An 18,875-nucleotide genomic window follows, 5' to 3' on the forward strand; every position below is an offset into this window, starting at 1 on the left:
CATATTGCATGTTTCTAAAAAGTTGCCAGATTGGTATCAAAAAGAAAATGTTTTTTTTTCTTTGGTTGAGATTTTTCAGAATCAAATAAATTGGGATACCTGTATTAATAATTTAGTTAGAGTCCATTAGCCATCAGGCTAACCTTGGGAGGTTTTCGTGGTTTTCCTCTCCACTAAGGCAAATTTCTCCCAATACTTGATCCTTCTGGATTGGATTCAAAATTTCAAGGCTGCAGAGTTGAACGTTAATAGTTGTAAACCCCAAAATTGGGTCTTCTGTTCAACGACGGTTATATATATGTGTGGGTGTGTCTGGTCTTCTTCTTGAAGTGCGAGTACCCAATTGAAAATAAATCTAGCCCATTGCACGACAAGTAGACAATCATTACTTGTTCTCTTTTCATCGCAGTTATTCTTACTTGTGACTTGAAATATTTTGGCGTTTATGAAAATCTATCCAAGGAAAAAAATTCACTAATGGGTCAGTTGCTGCAATAATGCAATTACAATTTCTTTTTTCGCTTCGTGTTTTTTTCTCGCTAATTTCTTTTTTTCTTTTTCAACTAGTTACAATTTGCCTGCTATTGAAATCAGTTCCATGTCCATATCTCAGTCAGTACAAGCCCCCTTAAGTGTGTCAGAAACCCTGAATTTAAGTGGTAGTCTTCAAACACAAAATGGAAATGGCGCTGGCAATGTTTCTTGTTCCATAAAAAGAGTCTTTTCTGCAAAAAGATGGGGAGAGGTAATTATTTATTTTATTTTTACTAAAAATATTAAATTAATTATTTTTATTTATCTTTCACATTTGAAAAAAAAGTGGAAAAAAATGTTTTGAGACAGAGGGTGTAATATTTAAACTTGCAATTAAAGGAGTCATGTTTATTGATGAAAGTTTTCATACTTTTGATAGATTTTTATCTTCTTTTTATTTTTTATGAAAAACATTTTTTTGACTGAGTGGGAATGGAAATAGATAAAATTTAAAAAGTAATTCTTAATAAAAAAAAAAGCATTTTTAATCAATTTTTGTGATGTGCCTTATTATAGGAATAGTCCTTTCTTGTATTGTAGTTTTTTCCTTTATTATATTACTTTATACTAAGGGTATATTACTTTAGCAAAATAAGTTTTTTCTTCCAAAAGTCATAATTTTATTTTAAAAACTGAATTAATGAAAAAAAAATGGAAGAAAAGTACTTTGGTTTAATTTAATTTGACTACTTACACTAATATTTTTTATTTAATGTAAGATTAGATTCTTAAAGAAAGGGAAATTATTTGAATTAATTTTATTTTTTATGCAATCATCATACATCTTAAATATATAAATTTATTTAGTTCTATTTTTTGACCAGATCCCATAATTTTTTTTTTAGAGAAAAACTGTTTTTTGTTGTTGTTGTTTTTATTAAAGAAAAAAGGCAAAGTGATCTGCATCAAATTTTTTTCATTCACTTAAAAACTTAAAAAATCTCCCTTTTTCGTTTTGAAAATTTTACTCTTGACAGTTTTTGCATCTTTCACTCCTAATTATGTTCTTTATTTACTAGCTTAAATATTTTACCTTTTGTTTTGAAATATTTTTTCCCTTTTTTCAATTTAAAACCCTTAAAAACCCTTTTTAAGAAATTTTTTTTTTTTTAACATATGTTTTTGAACTTATTTTAAAAATTGAGTTGAATTCCTGTTTTTGAAGCAAATGGCAATTTGTCTTGCTTAATATAGAAATCTATGTAATTTTCTTTTGTTTCATTTAGATAACTCAATTTCTGATATTTTAATTTTAATAGATTAATAATTTGAGTACATAAATGTATTGTCATTTTTCTTTTTCAAGTTCTCATTAGGTGCTGGTAATGGTCTTTTGGTGTATTTAAAAGGATTTTCAACCATGGGTAAACATAGGTATGTCTTTTTGAGAATTCTTTCATGAATTTGTTAAGAGTGTTTTTTATTGTGCTTCTTAATTGAAAATTAAGAGGTAAAGATTCCATATTCATAATTAATAGAATTTTATATGAATAAAAATCTAATGTACTTCAAATGCAAGGTCTTTTTAATAAAAATACAATAAGAGTCCAGCAAAATGTTTGCATAATATTACGAGAAGTTTGTCATGATTTTCCAAGTCAGAGCCAAAATGCTAATATTTAAAATACAAAAATAATGCATTTATAATAATTTAAAAATTACTAACCTTCCACCGTTATCGTCTATAAAGATTTGCAAATTTTACAAAAGTTTAGACATTGACAAGTTTTTCTTTGGAAAAAAAGAATTTCTAGTGTTTAGAGAAATGGTTTCCATTTTTTCTTGTCCCTTTTTTTTGACTAATGGACCCTAAATGATTGAGTTCTTTTTAGTGGAGCCTGATTTCTTAAATAAGTTTATTTAAAAATTATGAAAAAATAAAAAACCTATGTAAAATGACTAATTATTTCAAAATTATTTAATGGGAGAAGTTATAATTTTTCTTAGATTCATTGATAATCGACTTAAAATTAGGTTTTTATCACTGACAATTGAATTAACTGGTCTTTAGCAGGAACTCGTTCAGTTCCAAAACTGTTCTTAGTGTATTATTAGCCGAAGTTTTCGTTAAAATGAAAACGAAAAAGAACTGTGAAAAACATTGAGAGTGGTTGTCAGAGAAATTAACATATTTATGCTTCTGGCTATTTTACTTTGAATTAGAGATGCTATTGGAATATGCTGATGCAAATTTTTATAAATGCATATCCTTTTTAAAATTTATTCAATATATTGTTATTAGAATTTTTTGAAAAATTATCTTCTTTTAGATGCCATATAAACTTAAGAATTTCGTAAAAATAATCGAAAAATAAATAAATAATAGGTTATTCATTAGATACATATGCCTACTTAACTGCATATCTATGGTTGCTGCCGGCGACTATTTTCGACCTGAGGCGACTACGGCAGCTTTTTTTGCCTGAAAAGGCTAAAAAAGCAACTCATTTCAGGAAAAGGCGACTATTGGGAGACTTTTCTGTTCTCCTAGCCATGTTTTTTCTTGCATAAATTGGGTTGACAACCTGCAGCCCACGGTAGATTCTGAACACAATTATTTTTTTTTCCTTAAGAAATAAAATTATTTTAAATTTCAAATTTGAGTCATCACTTTTCAATGCGCTCAATTTGCACAGATTGAATTGTAAATCTATTTTGTTTCTCGATCCCCTTTTCAATGGTTATTGCAATAAAATTCTGCATGATTTTAAAAAACCCAAGTTTTAATACACTATTACGATGCGTGAATTTCGAATTTGAATAATCACTTTTCGCAATATATATATATATATGCATATATATATATTTTCGAATCAATTATTGGTTAAACTGAAAAATTTTTAGAAAAAGTATGTTTTTTTTTAATGAAAAATTATTTTTTTGCCTGATTTCTAGTAATTAAAAGTATTTAATTTTCTGTAAAAATATACAAATTTTTTTGCTATAAAAATTTAGTGCTAGAACACTAATGTTTATATAAAAATTATCATATTTGCCATCAACTTGACTAAATGGATAATTTTAAATGACAATTAAGACATTTAATAAAATTTTAGTCATCTTTTTGCTCATATTTAGGCAACTATTTTCATAGTTTTCAGCAACTATTTTTGTGCTTTAGGCTACTAAAAGCAACTATATTGTTAATTTTTTCTGTGGCAACCCTTATATAACGATAATAACCCACTTATACGAGTGAAATTTATTCGAGTTAAAATACCCTTGTTTAACGCTACTGCCTTTAATTACAGCTATCTCTGGTAATAAATTAATAGTATTATAGTACGTTTATGTAATACTTTTCATTAGCATTAATTAATATTTATATTACGCAAGGACCAGACTGCACTTACCAGGCTTATCAGCGGCCACCTTAAGTCCCTTTCTTTTGAGGGTAGTATTAAAATCTACCCTAACTGCCCCAGGTGCCACAATATGCAGGCTTCCCCCCAACATATCCTGGACTGTCTTGGTCTGGACAAAAGGGACATTCTTAATAACACACTTATGGTGGCCGATTTCCTCAGGGCCATGAATTTCATGGACATTGTTTAGCCCTGCTAATTTTGGGGATAAGAAAGAAGAAGAATATTTATATAAATTTAAATGTTTTTTATATTTTATGATACAAACGCTAATAGCTCTAAGTATAATTGTTTATTCCTCATTAAAATGAGTATATTTCCTCAAAACATTATGCTACACTATTTCAAATTAAAATTTTGTTAAAACATAGCATTTATGATGGACTAATGCGCTCCTTTATAATTATATAAACCGCTTATTTGAATACAATTGGCTGAAACCAACAGTATTCATTTAAGCAGGGCTGATTATATTGCAAGTTTCAAAAGTCGTTGCTGATTAGAAAAACTTCTAATAATTCAAAACCCTGCAACCCTTTCACGGAACCCGATGATTTTCCAGGACAGTTTTCAGAAATTGATCACCCTTTATTGACTTATACCTAAAAAATATGAAAATTTCTGTCCAATTTATGAAAAGGTAGTCATTTAATCCTATCCGGTGATTGTTTTTTTTTTCTCTTTTGCTTTAGAATATACTTTCTATTTTAATAAATGTATTTTGTTTCTAGCTTTTGTACTGCCCAAACTTCTGTTAACTTTGTAAATACTGGTTTTACACCTGGTTTTGAATTAAGTAAGAAGTCAGCTGTTTGATTATAGATTAAAAATAGTGTCATTTGAATTCATGCTTTTAATGAGTGTTTTTGTGAAAATTTAGTGTTTGGACGTCAGATGGGGAAAAGGACATCAGGATACGTAACTTGGAAAGCAGGAAGGTCATCTTCTATGACTACAACCATATCACATGATACAGAAAAAAATCATTTTGCCGCTGGGCTACAGGTAATTTAGTTTTGTGAACTGATTCAACTTAGTAAACTTGTTTGTATCTTTATTTAAATAGTAGTATTTAGCTAGTAGTAGTAAATAGTAGTATAGTAGCTCTCGTGCCAGAATGTTGTTCAATTCTAGCACTATAAAACAAAACCCCTCTATTTACTCTTTTACCCCAATTTGCACTTCTGCTTTCATATATTGTAATCTGGCAATCTTGTTAGGAAAATATTTTAAATCATTCTTGAAAAATGTCCCATTCATGTAAGTTCATTTGAATTTGCTGCTTGCTTTATAGGTTTTATTTTATGTTTTATTCTGTTTTTCCTTTGCATTTTATTTTCTGTTTTTATGTAATGTTTTTACTTAATATGTTCTATTCTATTTTGTTTCAAATTTTTTTTTCTTCTTTATTTGAGTGCTCCTAACACTATTGATATATTTTGATTTGCCTATATTGATACAATATTAGAAAGCACTCCTTTTTGCTGATGTAATCGTGGGAACCAGTGAAAAGATTATATCTTTATTTTCCAGATTTTTATCGTCAAATATTATTAATTGCCATCTTACTTTATAAAAAGCAAAACAGAGAAACTGAGAGATAACAAAATACTTTATTAAAAATTAATTATCTAAAAATTATAAAATTTTAAATAAAGTCGATTCTAAAAGGGAAAATAAATATTAGTTTATTGATGAACAATTCTATCAGTACATAAATCTAAAGCACAACACGAGATGTAAATTTGAAATTTCATCATGTAAATTTGAAAATTTTTGTGCTGGGTACTTTCAATAATTCCTTTTAACTACTACACATTCGAATTCTATACTACACATACAAGAATTAGAAATTAATTCATGTTTTTTTTTTTTTAAATGAATGCAATTCGGTGCAAGAAACTATTTTCTGTTACATTTTTTAAATTCCAAACATATCACACTCGGGCAAGAAAAGTGACACAAGTCAAAAAACAGCAATTTGAGGGCTATGTCGACAAAAAATATGCATGAAGTGCCCCATCAAGCTCAAAAAGTGTCATCTCTAGATTGTGATAAAGATTGTGCTATTTCAGAATAAGTTTTATAGTATTCTTTACATTGATTTTTCTCAAATGCTGTTTTTTGACCTGTGTCACTTTTCTTGCCAGGGAGCAATATTTAAAGGTGACAAATTTGTCATTCATGCATGTTAATGACTTTTGTAGAACGTTAGACTACAATTCTTGCCATACCATACTCATTTGAACCATATTTTGTATATATATATATATATATATATATATATATAATGTGTTAGTTAAAGTAAAACAATATCCTGACAGAATGAGCAAGACTAAAAGANGATTATCCGGAACGATCGGGACCATCGCTATTCCGGATAACTGATTTTTCCGGTTTTCTGAATCGCTACAAAAAGCCGTTTTTTTTATTGTTAAACCAGACTATAAAAATTTTTTTTGTGGAAATAATCTTAAAAAGAAGAAAAAACGATGAAGTAATACACTAATGATTATTTCCAAAATGATGGTAAGGTAAACATCTTTCAAAAAAGAAAGAAAATCCTAAAATCTTATGAGAAAAAAAAAATTTTTTTTTAAAAAATGGCGGGAAAATTTATCGAATTTCGTTCCGGTTTTTTGGTTTTCCGGTTTTCTGATTTCCGGATAACGGGTTCTGTACTGTATATATATATATATATCAATGAAGATAAAACAAAGAAAAATTATAGACGTATGAAAAAAGGGGAGGTGGGAAATAATAAGTAAAAAAATAACAAACTACAGTTTAAAAAAAAAGGATGAAATTTTACTTAAAAAAACCGTAAAAAAAAGATATAATCTTTTCATCAGCCCACACGATTATATCCGCAAAACAGAGTGCTTTCTTATATTGTATATATGTATATATATATATATATATATGAGTTCAAAATGAAGATAAAACAGAGGAAAATTATAGACATATGAAAAGGGGTGGGAAAATAATAATGAAAAAAAAAACTGGAAGAAAAAGAAAAAGGATGAAATTTTTTTAAAAAATCCGGAAAATAAATCTTTTTTTTTCCAGTTTGTTATTTTTTTTCCCATTATTATTCCCCTCCCCTTTTTCTTATGTCTATAATTTTCCTTTGTTTTATCTTCATTTTGAACTTATCTACTGAGTTCTGCTTACTTGCAGCTTATGCGCAATAAATGAAACTTATTGTTTTTCTTAACTTTCTTCGTGTTTTCTTGTATTTATTTATTTTGTTGTATATATATATATTCACACAAAATAGGTAGTAAAGTTACAAGATTAGTACTTGAAAAAAAGAGACTGAATTTTTTTTCCTGTTAGCAAAACAGCAAATGCGCAGGAAACTCAATTTTTTTTAATCAAAAAATTCTGATATCTGTATTTTCATGTATTCTATTTTATTATTAATATTTTATTTTAATAGTTATAATTTTATTACATTTTAGTTCAGTCCTAGAACAAGTCATATTAGCTTAAGCTATACAAAAAAGCTAGAAGATGAAGGAAGATTAAAATGTGCAGTCAAGTAAGCAAAAATTTATTCTTTTAATTCCAAAGACTTGTTGACCTAAAAAATAACGAATAATAACTTAGAATAACTAAATTATGTAATACTTAAAATCAGTCACATTTTTGAGCATGTGGATTTAGCGTCATTTTTTGAAAATCGCTTCTGTTTATGTGGAATTCTACCCAAATAACTTATATGTTCTGCATTTATTGCAAAATTCCCAGAAAGCTTAAATATTCACGAATGTTTCAGTGATGGTAAAACTATTAATTTTCTTTTAGTGTGTTTTTAGAAGCTAAGAAATGAATCTATTCTCATAAGTGAACCGAGATAATGAAGAGGTTAAGACAAACCAATCACTGAATCAATAAAATCACAGCTTATTTTATTCAAGATCAACACACTCACAAATTTTTAAAGATGAATACCCAATTTGTCAGTTGATTTATAAAGACGAATAAATTAATTTAAATCGGAAAACTTTTTAAAAAACTCAAAATTTTTTAATTGCTCTTGTTTACAAGACTTAATTATTTTTATTCACAAACTACTTGTCAAATAAATTTTAAAGAACGCATAACTAAACATATAATTTTTAAATCAACATATAACTGAATGGATATAATTGTAACAAGTTTATTATCTTATTAGCCAATGTAAATTTATAATTTAAAAGTTTCATGCATTTAATCTTGCTTTGTTATTTGTTAGTTTATTTTGACCATCAAATAATTTACATATGTTACCCCATCTTATTATTTCTCTTCAATAAAATCAGACTTTTAAAATAAATCACTACAATAAATATAGATAAATTATAATGTATGGATTTATATTTTTGACTTAAGTCAAAGGGTTATTTAAAAAAAAAAATGATTGAATTAATCATGCCAACCCTGATAAGTACCAAAACTTTATTTGTAGTGACTTTTATTAGTACAATCTAAAATGAATTAACTGGTAGTGTTTTTCAACCAATTTAGTTTAAAATTAAAATATCAAATAAACTTCATCTTATTTGTAGTATTTGACAACATTAATGCCAAACTACCCGATTTTTCAGTGTGCAATATTCTGTATGTTAATATTAATATAACAAAACTCCTCAACTTACTAAAATTAATATAAAATATTTATTAATGCAAGTAGGGGAGAAAGTGAAACAATATGGTAGGACAGGCTGCCTGCCTCACAGAAAATTTGTTTTACGTTTCTCTGCATTGGATGGAAAACTGAATATTACAGTTGTTTGGGTAAGAGGTTAAGAAATGGGCATGCATAAAGCAGAAAAGTGTGCATCTCAAGTTAAAGGCTGCAAAATCAACTGCAAATTTTAAATTGCTTAAACAATTTTCACTAAGAAATTGCCAAAACATAAATAAAATTTAAAGTATTTGTTTATGTTATATTAAAAGAGTCTTAAAAATGTTTGTAGAGTATTCTGCCGTGCAGTTAAAAAAACAACGTAACTGCTTCACAATTGATTCCGAGAAAAGTGACTTGATAAATAATTTCCTCCTATTGCTATGAATGTGAAAATAAATTTTGAGAAAACTGATGAAATGAATTTTATTAAAAACAAAAATTTTTTTTGCAATATTTAGCTTACCGTACAAAAATCGAAACATACCCTCGAAGTCATTTGAGCCTCATATCAACTGATCCCAGTCATGAACCAACAATAGAACATGTCATCTTGATTTTATACTGATCAACTTTTAGCCTCTTTTTCATTTGGAACTTTTGTCTACATGTGATTTTAGACTTCATGAAACTTTTCCAACTTTTACTTTTAGCCATTTTTACACTTAGGGACTTTTAGCTCTCATTGACTTTTAGTTTAATGATTTTATTTTTATCTTTAATTTCCTTAGTATTATCATCATTTTAATTCTTGACATTTACACTGGCACTTTTAGCCTCCATTGATTTTAAATCGTGTTTTTTATTACCTTAATATTAAGCTAATCCACTTTTAATTGATCACCACTACTGACATTTGGCAACATTTTACTGTATTTTTAGTTTAAATATTTAATATAATATTTTAACTTTTAATCTCAGTATACCCCCTGGGGTGGTTCGGGATTCTACCTATCTTATTATACAAAAATGTATAAAAATCTCAATTTTAAATTTTTTGTAGCTTTTGTTGATTTTTTAATTACGCGGCACTATTGACTGTATGAGCTGAAAAGTAGGAAACCACACTCACATTGGTTGTTTGCTTAGGTTAGCGCCATCTAGTAAGCACTACAATTAATGACTCTTGTTTTTACCTCTCATCCATATATCGGATGTGTCTTTATAAGAAGTGGTATTTTTTTTTATCAGTGATGTTGTCTTTGTTCTTTGACAGTCAATATAATAAGGAATCTTATCTAAAATTGTTTATACCTCTAATCATTGTTAATTCTCTTCGTTAAGCTTGAACTTTAACTCTTTTGAGAAACTCAAGAAAGTGCCTAAAGTGCTCTTGCGTCTAAATCAAGAAAGTGCAAACAAACTTATTAATAAGTAGACATGTAACTTAACACGTTTCTTCTTGTTAACACGTTGTAAAAAAATTACTTTCAAATCTGGCTTGAAAATAAGAAACATGACATTACTACTAACCTAATAATAATTATTGCTAATAAGAAATAATAACTATAATAATCACTGTAACAATTCAAGTTAAAAGTTTATTCAAAATAACTAATTACGTTAATAAATAAAAGCTTTTTTTAAAAGAAATGAATGTTAGACCAAAAAATTATGTCTCAAAAAATTTCTATGGACTTAAATGAATTGAAAATTAGCTATTTACTATTTGACCTATTATCTAGTTTAAAATTTAAATAGTAATTAGCAGGAAACTTAATTATTAAGTGTCAGTTTACAAGTAAGATGTCATATTATTTTATTTATATTATAATTACTTAATATTTTATAAATTTAACTTTCAATTAAAGTTTATTGAAGATAAAATTAAGAATAAATACAATAGACTCTCAATCAACTGAGATGGTCGGGAAATGCTTCATCCCGGATGAGTGAATAATCATATTCATCTAAATTTTGATGAATAAAAGGATAGAAAATGTAATTTGTTTTAATAATTTTACTTCTCCACAAGTCCCACCCCACTAGCATTTCAGAATGTGAGTAAAACTGTTTGGCGGTACTTAAGGTCGACTGGACAAGTCAAAGTCAATACAATAGGAAAGAATAGTTAAGACGAATGCAGTCTTCCCACTTGTTTCAACAGCTGCAGTCTGTGTTTTTTTTGGGGGAGGGAGGAACGGGTTATTGGATTCCGATTAATGTAGAGTCTTCTGTATTTTATAAATAACTTATATAATAGATTTTTCTATTTTGCTTTTTAAGCAATTTGTTTTATAATTTAAATAGGTTTTAAATTTTATATGTGACGTGTGAGTAACTTCAAAATACCTCAAAAATAAATTATGTAATTGCTCTTGTTTTTATGTGATTAAATTTAAATAATTTTTTAAATTTTTTTTTCTTTTTTTTAGGCTGGGAGTATTTGGTGTTATACTGGAGTATGGGTGTGAAAAGAAGTTGACCAAATTAAGTAATGTTGGTGCTGCTATGGTAGTTGGTGTGCCTTCTGGTGTTACTTTGAAATTAAAGTGAGTAATTATCAAACTAATCCTTAGATTAAACGAAGATTAACAAGGGGAAAAATAACTCTTGATTTTGTGGTGTGGAGGTTTAACTGCATTAGAAAACATCACAGTTTCATATGATCATTACATTTTTTTTTTATTTCAACCACTATGACCAAAGTATACATGAAAGACAGGGCGATTAAAAGAAACTGATGATCGATACTCAGGAACTTTTAGCTCTAGTTCTTCCAAACAAATTTAAATGGAAATCTACATGTATTTTATGTAGATCATGCAGTAGAGGTTTTTATTTGGAAAATAGTTTAAAATTTTGCCTACAGATTGAGCTGTAGTGAAGTTAATCAAAACTGTTCAAAATTTAAAGGAGAACAGTCTTCTTTTCATACCTTGTGGATCAGCAATATCTTAAAATTGTACCACAGTTTTATCATCTTATGTATATGCATGTTTTTAGAACTACAACAACATCTATTGGTAAAATTTTTAACTTTTTTATTAAAACCTCAAGTTATATTTTCATTCAAATCCACTTGCTGGAACCAGAGCTACAAGCTTTTCACTTACCATTGGTTTTTAACAACTGTGCACTTATATAAAAAAAATTTTAAAGATCCGATTAACTGGAGCTACTGGGAGGAAGACCTGTCCAATCTTCCACTATAATTTTTACTAATCTTAGAATTTTCATTAGACAACTAGTCATCTTTTCATTTTGTGACATTGCAAAATTAACCAAGCTTGCAGCTTAAACATACTTACCTCATCTTCATTAAAAATCTGAACAAATACCAGTTTTGAAGCCTGGTTGTTCCTCTCTAAGCAGTGCTTTTTATACCTGTCCAACCTCTTTCCTAGCTTTGAAAATCTCCTCAAAAAGAGGCAAATATTTACATTGAAAACAAAACAGTTAAGGAACTCTGCCCCATTCCAGTTGTTTAATGTTCTTTAGTATATTTCAGAAACTATAAAAACATAGACCAACACATTAAACTAAATATTAAAAAACTAAAACAGTATACCACCCCTATACAAAGATGACTGGTTGAAGGAACACTGGTAATTGCATAGCTGCCAACTGTCCAGAATTTTACTGATTTGTTCCTAATTTTTAAATCAAATCTGAAAATCTGATATTTTAATAAAAAATCTGAATTTCGTAAAATTGCAGTATTTTTGCTTTTAAACCAATCTTTTGTTCTGATCGCCACAATTGCGCTTCCTGTGATTATTGTGCAGAAGTAATTTTTAGTGACTTTTTATTGGAAAATACTATTCCAATAGCTGTTGCTGATCATTTCACTAAATTGAATTGTAAACAACTGTTAAAAAATTTATCATAGTATTTAAACATTTGTATCATAAATATTTGTTTATGATGTAGTTTAATATTTACCTGTGTTTTATAATTTGGAGAAGAATAATTATATATTAATAGGTAATGGTTGTTTTTAAACTATTATACCGGTATTCCTAATTATAAAATATTAATATTATAAATTTCCCACAAAAGATAGTGGTTATAATTTGTTTTTACTAATTTACATAAGGTATTAAAGTATATGTCTATTAATGTTATTATTTAATAGTTAAATTTTTGTCTTTCTCTCGTAATGGGTGCATATAATTTTGTCGCATATAGTGTTCCTAATTTTTGATTCCTAAGGTTGGCATCTATGTAATTGTTTTATGGTGGTCTGACTAAAATTTTGGACCACCTACAATTTTGATCTTTGTTTTACAATAGAACAAGGTTTATTCAGACTCTGATTAACCAAAGTATCTAATTAACCGATTCCATTACAGACCCAAAGCTATTTTTCCTGTCTTTTCTAAACATACTAATTTTTTTTCAAGAAAATTTATCTTTTTCTTCAGATTCTCGGAAGGGAGTTAAAAAGTTGCTCTTTTGTCTCTAATGTATGAATGTTACAATATCTGTATGCAATACACATGTATGTTACAATATCTGCTTTAACTTCTCTCAAAAAAGCATATTTTACTATAATTGTGACACTACACACTCTCTGTATTGTAATTTTTTAGCACAGTTCTTTTTGAAAAAAACCGGCCAAAAAAATCTAATTTTTTTTATGTAAAAAAATTGATTCTGCTCCGGGTTCAACTTTTCTTTCAGTCGACAATTTTGATATGCTACGCTTTTGTTCCATGGAAAGAGGCTATATTTTATTCTTGAATAAATTAGTGTTATAGCTTACAATCCTATGTAAATGATAAATATCAATAAAATGATTTTTTTCTTAGCTTTAAAATTGTTATTTTCAATTCTCGATTATATTCGAGTGTTAAAAATTATAACAGCATAAAATACAACGACGCTCGAATTATCTCGAGTATGACAGTTATAATTGATCAGGAGCTAACCTTTAATATGCTAATTAATTAGTGCAGAGAATATTATAAGTTACAAAATGATACACAAAAAAGTATTTTCACAGAATAAACATGCCTTTTTTTAAAAAATAAAAAGATTTTGATCTCTGACCCCCAAAATAGGGAAGGTAGCCACAATATGGGAAATAGTCTTAATTCTTTGGTCCCGAAAGCAGTTAAAAGTTTGGACCTTTTAATGTTAATTTTACTTTTTTTTTGGTATTTTGCCATACTTTGTGAACTTTTTAAGCAAATCAAAAAATTTTTGCACACAATTTTAAAATTCGTTTTTTTAATAATAATTCTAAACTTTCAACCGCTCTCATGACCAAACTATTGGGACCCTATTTCCCAGATCTCCACGGTTGACTGATCTGAAAGACAGTTGAACACGGAAGTCAAGCATCACTGGCTGCGGTCAGTAAGCGGGAGGGTGACCACTTTGATCGGCCAGCGTAGGAACCGAGGGTGTGCGGTATCTGTCCGCGTTAAAATCTTCTACTGTAAAGCGGTCAACTTTGCACCCAGGTCGTCGGCTACCAAAGCAGGGGAGCCATCCCTTTTGCTGGAGATCAATGTTCGGATCATCCTCAGGGATGTTTCCCAGACCGTCGCCAATAACCCATTGAGCAACTCTTGTGTGACATAAATTAAATACCTACCTACCTACCCAGATTTTAGCTTCTCCATATTCGAGAATCTAAATCCGTCAAAAAAAGAAACGTTTATTCAGGGAAAGTACATTTTTGTGTCTGATTTTGTAACTTAACATATTCTCTTAGCACTTGACCTTGAACCATTATGTTTGGGTCTTAATGAGTGAAAATCCAATCATGATCGAAAGTCATTCAAAGTGTTCCTATTTTTTCTAACTACCTATGAAAATTTTTTTCAACTTTCCTAATGAAATAAAATCACTCATGTTTATATTTTTTGTTTTAGGGTGACAAGGGCAAACCAGTCGTATATTTTTCCAATTCTGTTATCAGAAGAGGTACTTCCGAGTGCCATATTTTATGGTACAGCAGTTCCTATAGTTGGATGGTACATGTTAAAAGTCTGTTTCATAGATCCATATAACAAAAGACAAAAACAAAAGTAAGTCATTTAAATATTTTATTTAAACACAGATTTGTTATTTTGCATATTTTTTAGAATCAGTTCATATAACATTCGGATTTTGACATGAAATAATTCATTTCCTTGCTATAAAACCTTTCTAGTTTCAATTAATGTACCATCTTTTGAATAGTTTTTCTTGAAAGTAAGTTATTGATCTTAGATGGATAGAAAAATGATATTAAGAAATTTTAAGTTTATAGCTGGAGTAAAGTCTTACGAAATTTTGATTTGAGGAAATTACATTTATAATAATAAAATGAAGAGTTTATGAGTCTATCTTATAACTGCAGAAGAACTGTTTGCTCTATTGTCCTGAATTTTGGATACTTATTGAAAGGATCAATTTTAGCCCCGAAACTGAAAAATCGTTCGAAAATTTTACTTAGATCGTTAAGGAGAGAGATTTAAAATATGAAATTTTTTCATTGACATTGAACTAGTGCCATTGATATAAACTATTGATATAACTGCAGATAGCCTCAATGATACTCACTTGGTTATAGCACTCATTAATAAAAGTAGTTTGTTGCCCGTTCCTAGATCTTTTTTATTAAGCCAGATAAACTTCATGATCAATGTGAGCATGGCAACATAAGTAGATTGGGCCACCAAATTAATACTTCTTAAGTATTATGAAACCAATGTTTATATATATGCAGTGAAGCCTCTCATTAGCGAGCAATTTCTATTCCATAGTAAATGGTCGTTAATAGAGGTTGATAGTTCTTAGGGGTTACCTTCATTGACTTCAAAATGATATCGGAGGAACATAATTTTTCTTGAGCAATTTTAACTTAACTCAGTGTCATTTTCTTGGTGCAGAAATGCCATTTGTTTTGGGGTCTTGAAAATGGGATCGATGAATAAAATTTAGCATCAATTAAAATTACCCTTAACTGATATAATTATGTGTGAAAACAAATTTAACAATTATGAAAGATAGAACTATCTTAAATAAATGGACAATTACGTTCCCCCCTTTTTTTACCGGGGTTTGCATTTAATATTTCTTATCATAAAAATAAGTAAGATTCAAAAAATGAGAAGAGGTTTGATAGCTTGAGGTGCTTAGTATTTTTTAAAAGAACTTTTTTTTCTAATTTAATTTTCATTCAACTTTAATAGTAAATCATTAATAGCATCGTCTTTAGTGCACCCTGACTGCAACATAAAGTTATCAATCCCTTTCAGATAGAGAGAGGATTAACAATTCAAGGATTTTATTTTACTATTAAACTATGCTAAAACAAAAATATTAAATAACTACTGAATATTTTTTTTTTCTTTTGAAAAATTATCTTTGTATAAACTAATTTTATAACTCTGTGCAAAATATTCTCGATTCTTTCAATAATTACCAGGATTTGGTAATATTTACGCAGTTGTCAATATAACCTAGCAGCAAAAAAGCTTGGGAACTCATTGGGTCAATATTCACCAATTTTGTCTCATCAAGGTTTTAAAGGGCCATTATTTTCCAATATTTGACCAATATGGAAATGCCCGATTCACCCAATATTTTTAGCCACTATTCATTCAATGTTTACCCTATATAAAATTGTAAATTTACTGGATATTTTATTGCTCTTATTTAGCTAATATCAGTATTATACAGATTTGTTAAGTTCTCCCGATATTTCGTAGCCGTTATTCAACTCCTGTCGATTAGATATGGAAGTGTCTGACTCAGCCGATGTTTTATAGCTGTTATTCAGCCAATATAGTCCCTACATAAAATTGAACGATTGACTCAATATCTTATAGCCATTATTCAGCCTATGTTGGTTCGATATAGAGGTGTCCCACTAAACCAATGTTTTATAGCTGTTATTCATCCAATGTAAACCCTACATAAAATTGTACGATAAACCTGATATTTTACAAGCCCTTATCAGGTAATATTAAACTTACATAAAATTGTACAATTCACCCAATATTTTAAAGCTGTTTTACAGTCAATGTGGGCCCTATACAGAATAGTTCAATTCATCCAGCATTTTTTAGCCATTATTCAGCCAATATAGACCCCATTTAAAATTGTCCCAATTGATCCGCTATTTTATAGCCATAACTCAACCAGTAGATACCAGATATAATACTGTACGATTCACCCAGTATTTTAACGCCATTATTCAGCCAATATAGATCCTAAATAAAACTATCTGACACAGCCAATTTTCCTCCAATGTCGACACATGTAGAATTGTACTATTCACCCTATATTTTAAATATAAATATTTTTTTTTCTCCAGGGAGTCGGAGAAAAATAAAGAAGCTAATGCACAAAAGATGGCAGAAAAACGAAAAGAAGCTGCTATTGCTGTAAGTGCAACTTTTGTTAAACATTATCAAGTTTTTTAAGTTAGAATTATGTGTTTATAATTTTGTAAAAGCTTTAATTTCCATTATTAGTTATTTATTTTTAAAATAAGCAAATGTGTAATTATATTTCTATTCTTTCTAAAATTTCACAATTTGATGGCATTCAAAAAAATAATGTACTATATAGAAAAATGTGCATGTTGAAAGATGGATTTTTATAATGATTTAAAGTTTTCCAAAATTATTTATATACATTTTTGCAACTTAATATACCAATATATTATTTTCATTATTTTACAAACAAATAAGTTTTTTATTGGAATTTCTTTCTATATTGTTGTTCCATAAAATAATTGTAGGAAAACTAATTTACTATTTAAAAAAGCATGCCGGTTAAAAAATAGTTTTCTATAAGCTAGACTATCAGAAGGTCAAAGTATAATTAAAATGACTTATTTAAATGTAGTTTTTGTAACTTTAAGCAAAAAATTTAGTTAGTTTAAATAATTTCATTTAAATAAAGTATTAAGAATGCCTACGTGTTAATTAATTTAATCTGTCAGCTTTTATTTTCCATAATAATTATTGATTAAATATAAAATGAACCAGAATAGATAAAGCAATGTTTCCTTGCATACTATGTCATATTTCTTTGTTTTAATAAAAGTACTGTATTTACTTATATTTTTGTGAAGTTATAATGTAACATTTAAATTCTTCGATATTTAAAAATAAATAAATAATAAAATCAAAAAAATTTGCAAAATTAAAAACTAAGTTAAAAAACAAGTTAAACAATTTTACATTATTTATAAAAAAAAGTGCGTATTAACAGAAATGGAACTTACCTTTAGACAAGAACGATTTTATAAATATTATAAAATCGTATAATTATTATAAAATTGATCTTGTTTGAAGCTAATTTCAATTTCTGCCAATGTATAGATTTTATAAATGATCTAAAATTGTTGTTTAACTTGTTTAAGAGTATGAGTTTGAAATATTTTTTTCCATTTTAGAAGGATTAAAATAAATCTGGCGCAGTTAATAATAACCCAATAATTAATAATAATATAAAAAGGACACTTAATAATACCAATGCCTCAATCAAAATAATTGTCTAAGTAAAATTTTTTCACTCCTTTTTTTAGTAATTTTTTTTCAACCCAATACTTATGCCCTATTCAAAAACTATTTTGAATGAGGCATTTGCATATTAGGAATAATTTCTGAACTATTTTATAACTTTTTTAACAAAATTATCTGCTCAATTTCTATTTAATTCAAATTTTCCAGGTCTCGTTAATGCAAGAAACATATAAAAGAATTGTGGAAGAAGAAAAACGGAAAAACGGTTTAATCATAACGATGGCTATTTATGGCAATACAGACAGCATATCTAACCTGAATATGGAGTAAGACGATTTATTATTTTCATTGTTAAATTATTTCCAATACTTATTATCGAGCTGTGACGGTTAATTATGTATTTGGGTGAATTATTTTCAGTGCTGATTATGTAATTAAACTAAATTATTTTCAATACTGATTATATAGCAGAGCTAAATTGTTTACAATGCTGATTGTATAGCAATCATAAGGTATTTTCAATTATGGCTCAAAGTAGCTGCAGAACAGGAAAATCTGGTAGTGCAAAGTTTATCAATTTGGAAAATGTCAGACAATTTCATTTAAATACTCAAAGAGTCAGGGTAAAGTAATTAATTTGAGCTTAAAGTTCCTGATTTTTTTTTTCGAAAAAATAAATTCTCTTACAATATTTTTTTTCAAAAAGAAAGAAAATTCTTTGTTTTTAATTCTATAATTAAAGATTATATAATTTAACTAAATTATTTTCAATGCTGATTATATAACAGTGCTAAATTGTTTACAATGCTGATTGTATGGCACTGATAAGCTATTTTTAATTATGATTCAAAGTAGCCACAGAACAGGAAAACCCGGAAGAGCAAAGTT

The 18,875-nt window shown here is 28.0% G+C and overlaps 1 protein-coding gene and 1 long non-coding RNA gene across 2 annotated transcripts in view; one reads left to right on the top strand and one right to left on the bottom strand.

Annotated features, from left to right (window-relative positions):
- LOC139425977 (uncharacterized) overlaps positions 1-18,875 on the bottom strand; it is a 260,368-nt gene that overhangs the window by 116,274 nt on the left and 125,219 nt on the right. The gene's annotated exons all lie outside the window — the stretch shown is intronic.
- The window catches only part of LOC107436281 (dnaJ homolog subfamily C member 11), a 34,222-nt gene that overhangs the window by 6,902 nt on the left and 8,445 nt on the right, over positions 1-18,875 (top strand). Inside the window, exons 6-14 of the mRNA XM_043043503.2 lie at positions 568-745; positions 1,841-1,908; positions 4,631-4,695; positions 4,780-4,904; positions 7,364-7,443; positions 10,947-11,063; positions 14,397-14,552; positions 16,829-16,898; positions 18,195-18,313. Of these exons, the coding sequence (XP_042899437.1) occupies positions 568-745; positions 1,841-1,908; positions 4,631-4,695; positions 4,780-4,904; positions 7,364-7,443; positions 10,947-11,063; positions 14,397-14,552; positions 16,829-16,898; positions 18,195-18,313 (978 nt within the window). The remainder of the gene's footprint in view (positions 1-567; positions 746-1,840; positions 1,909-4,630; positions 4,696-4,779; positions 4,905-7,363; positions 7,444-10,946; positions 11,064-14,396; positions 14,553-16,828; positions 16,899-18,194; positions 18,314-18,875) is intronic.

Source organism: Parasteatoda tepidariorum, chromosome 7 (assembly GCF_043381705.1).
Source record: "Parasteatoda tepidariorum isolate YZ-2023 chromosome 7, CAS_Ptep_4.0, whole genome shotgun sequence".
Taxonomy (NCBI): Eukaryota; Metazoa; Arthropoda; class Arachnida; order Araneae; family Theridiidae; genus Parasteatoda; species Parasteatoda tepidariorum.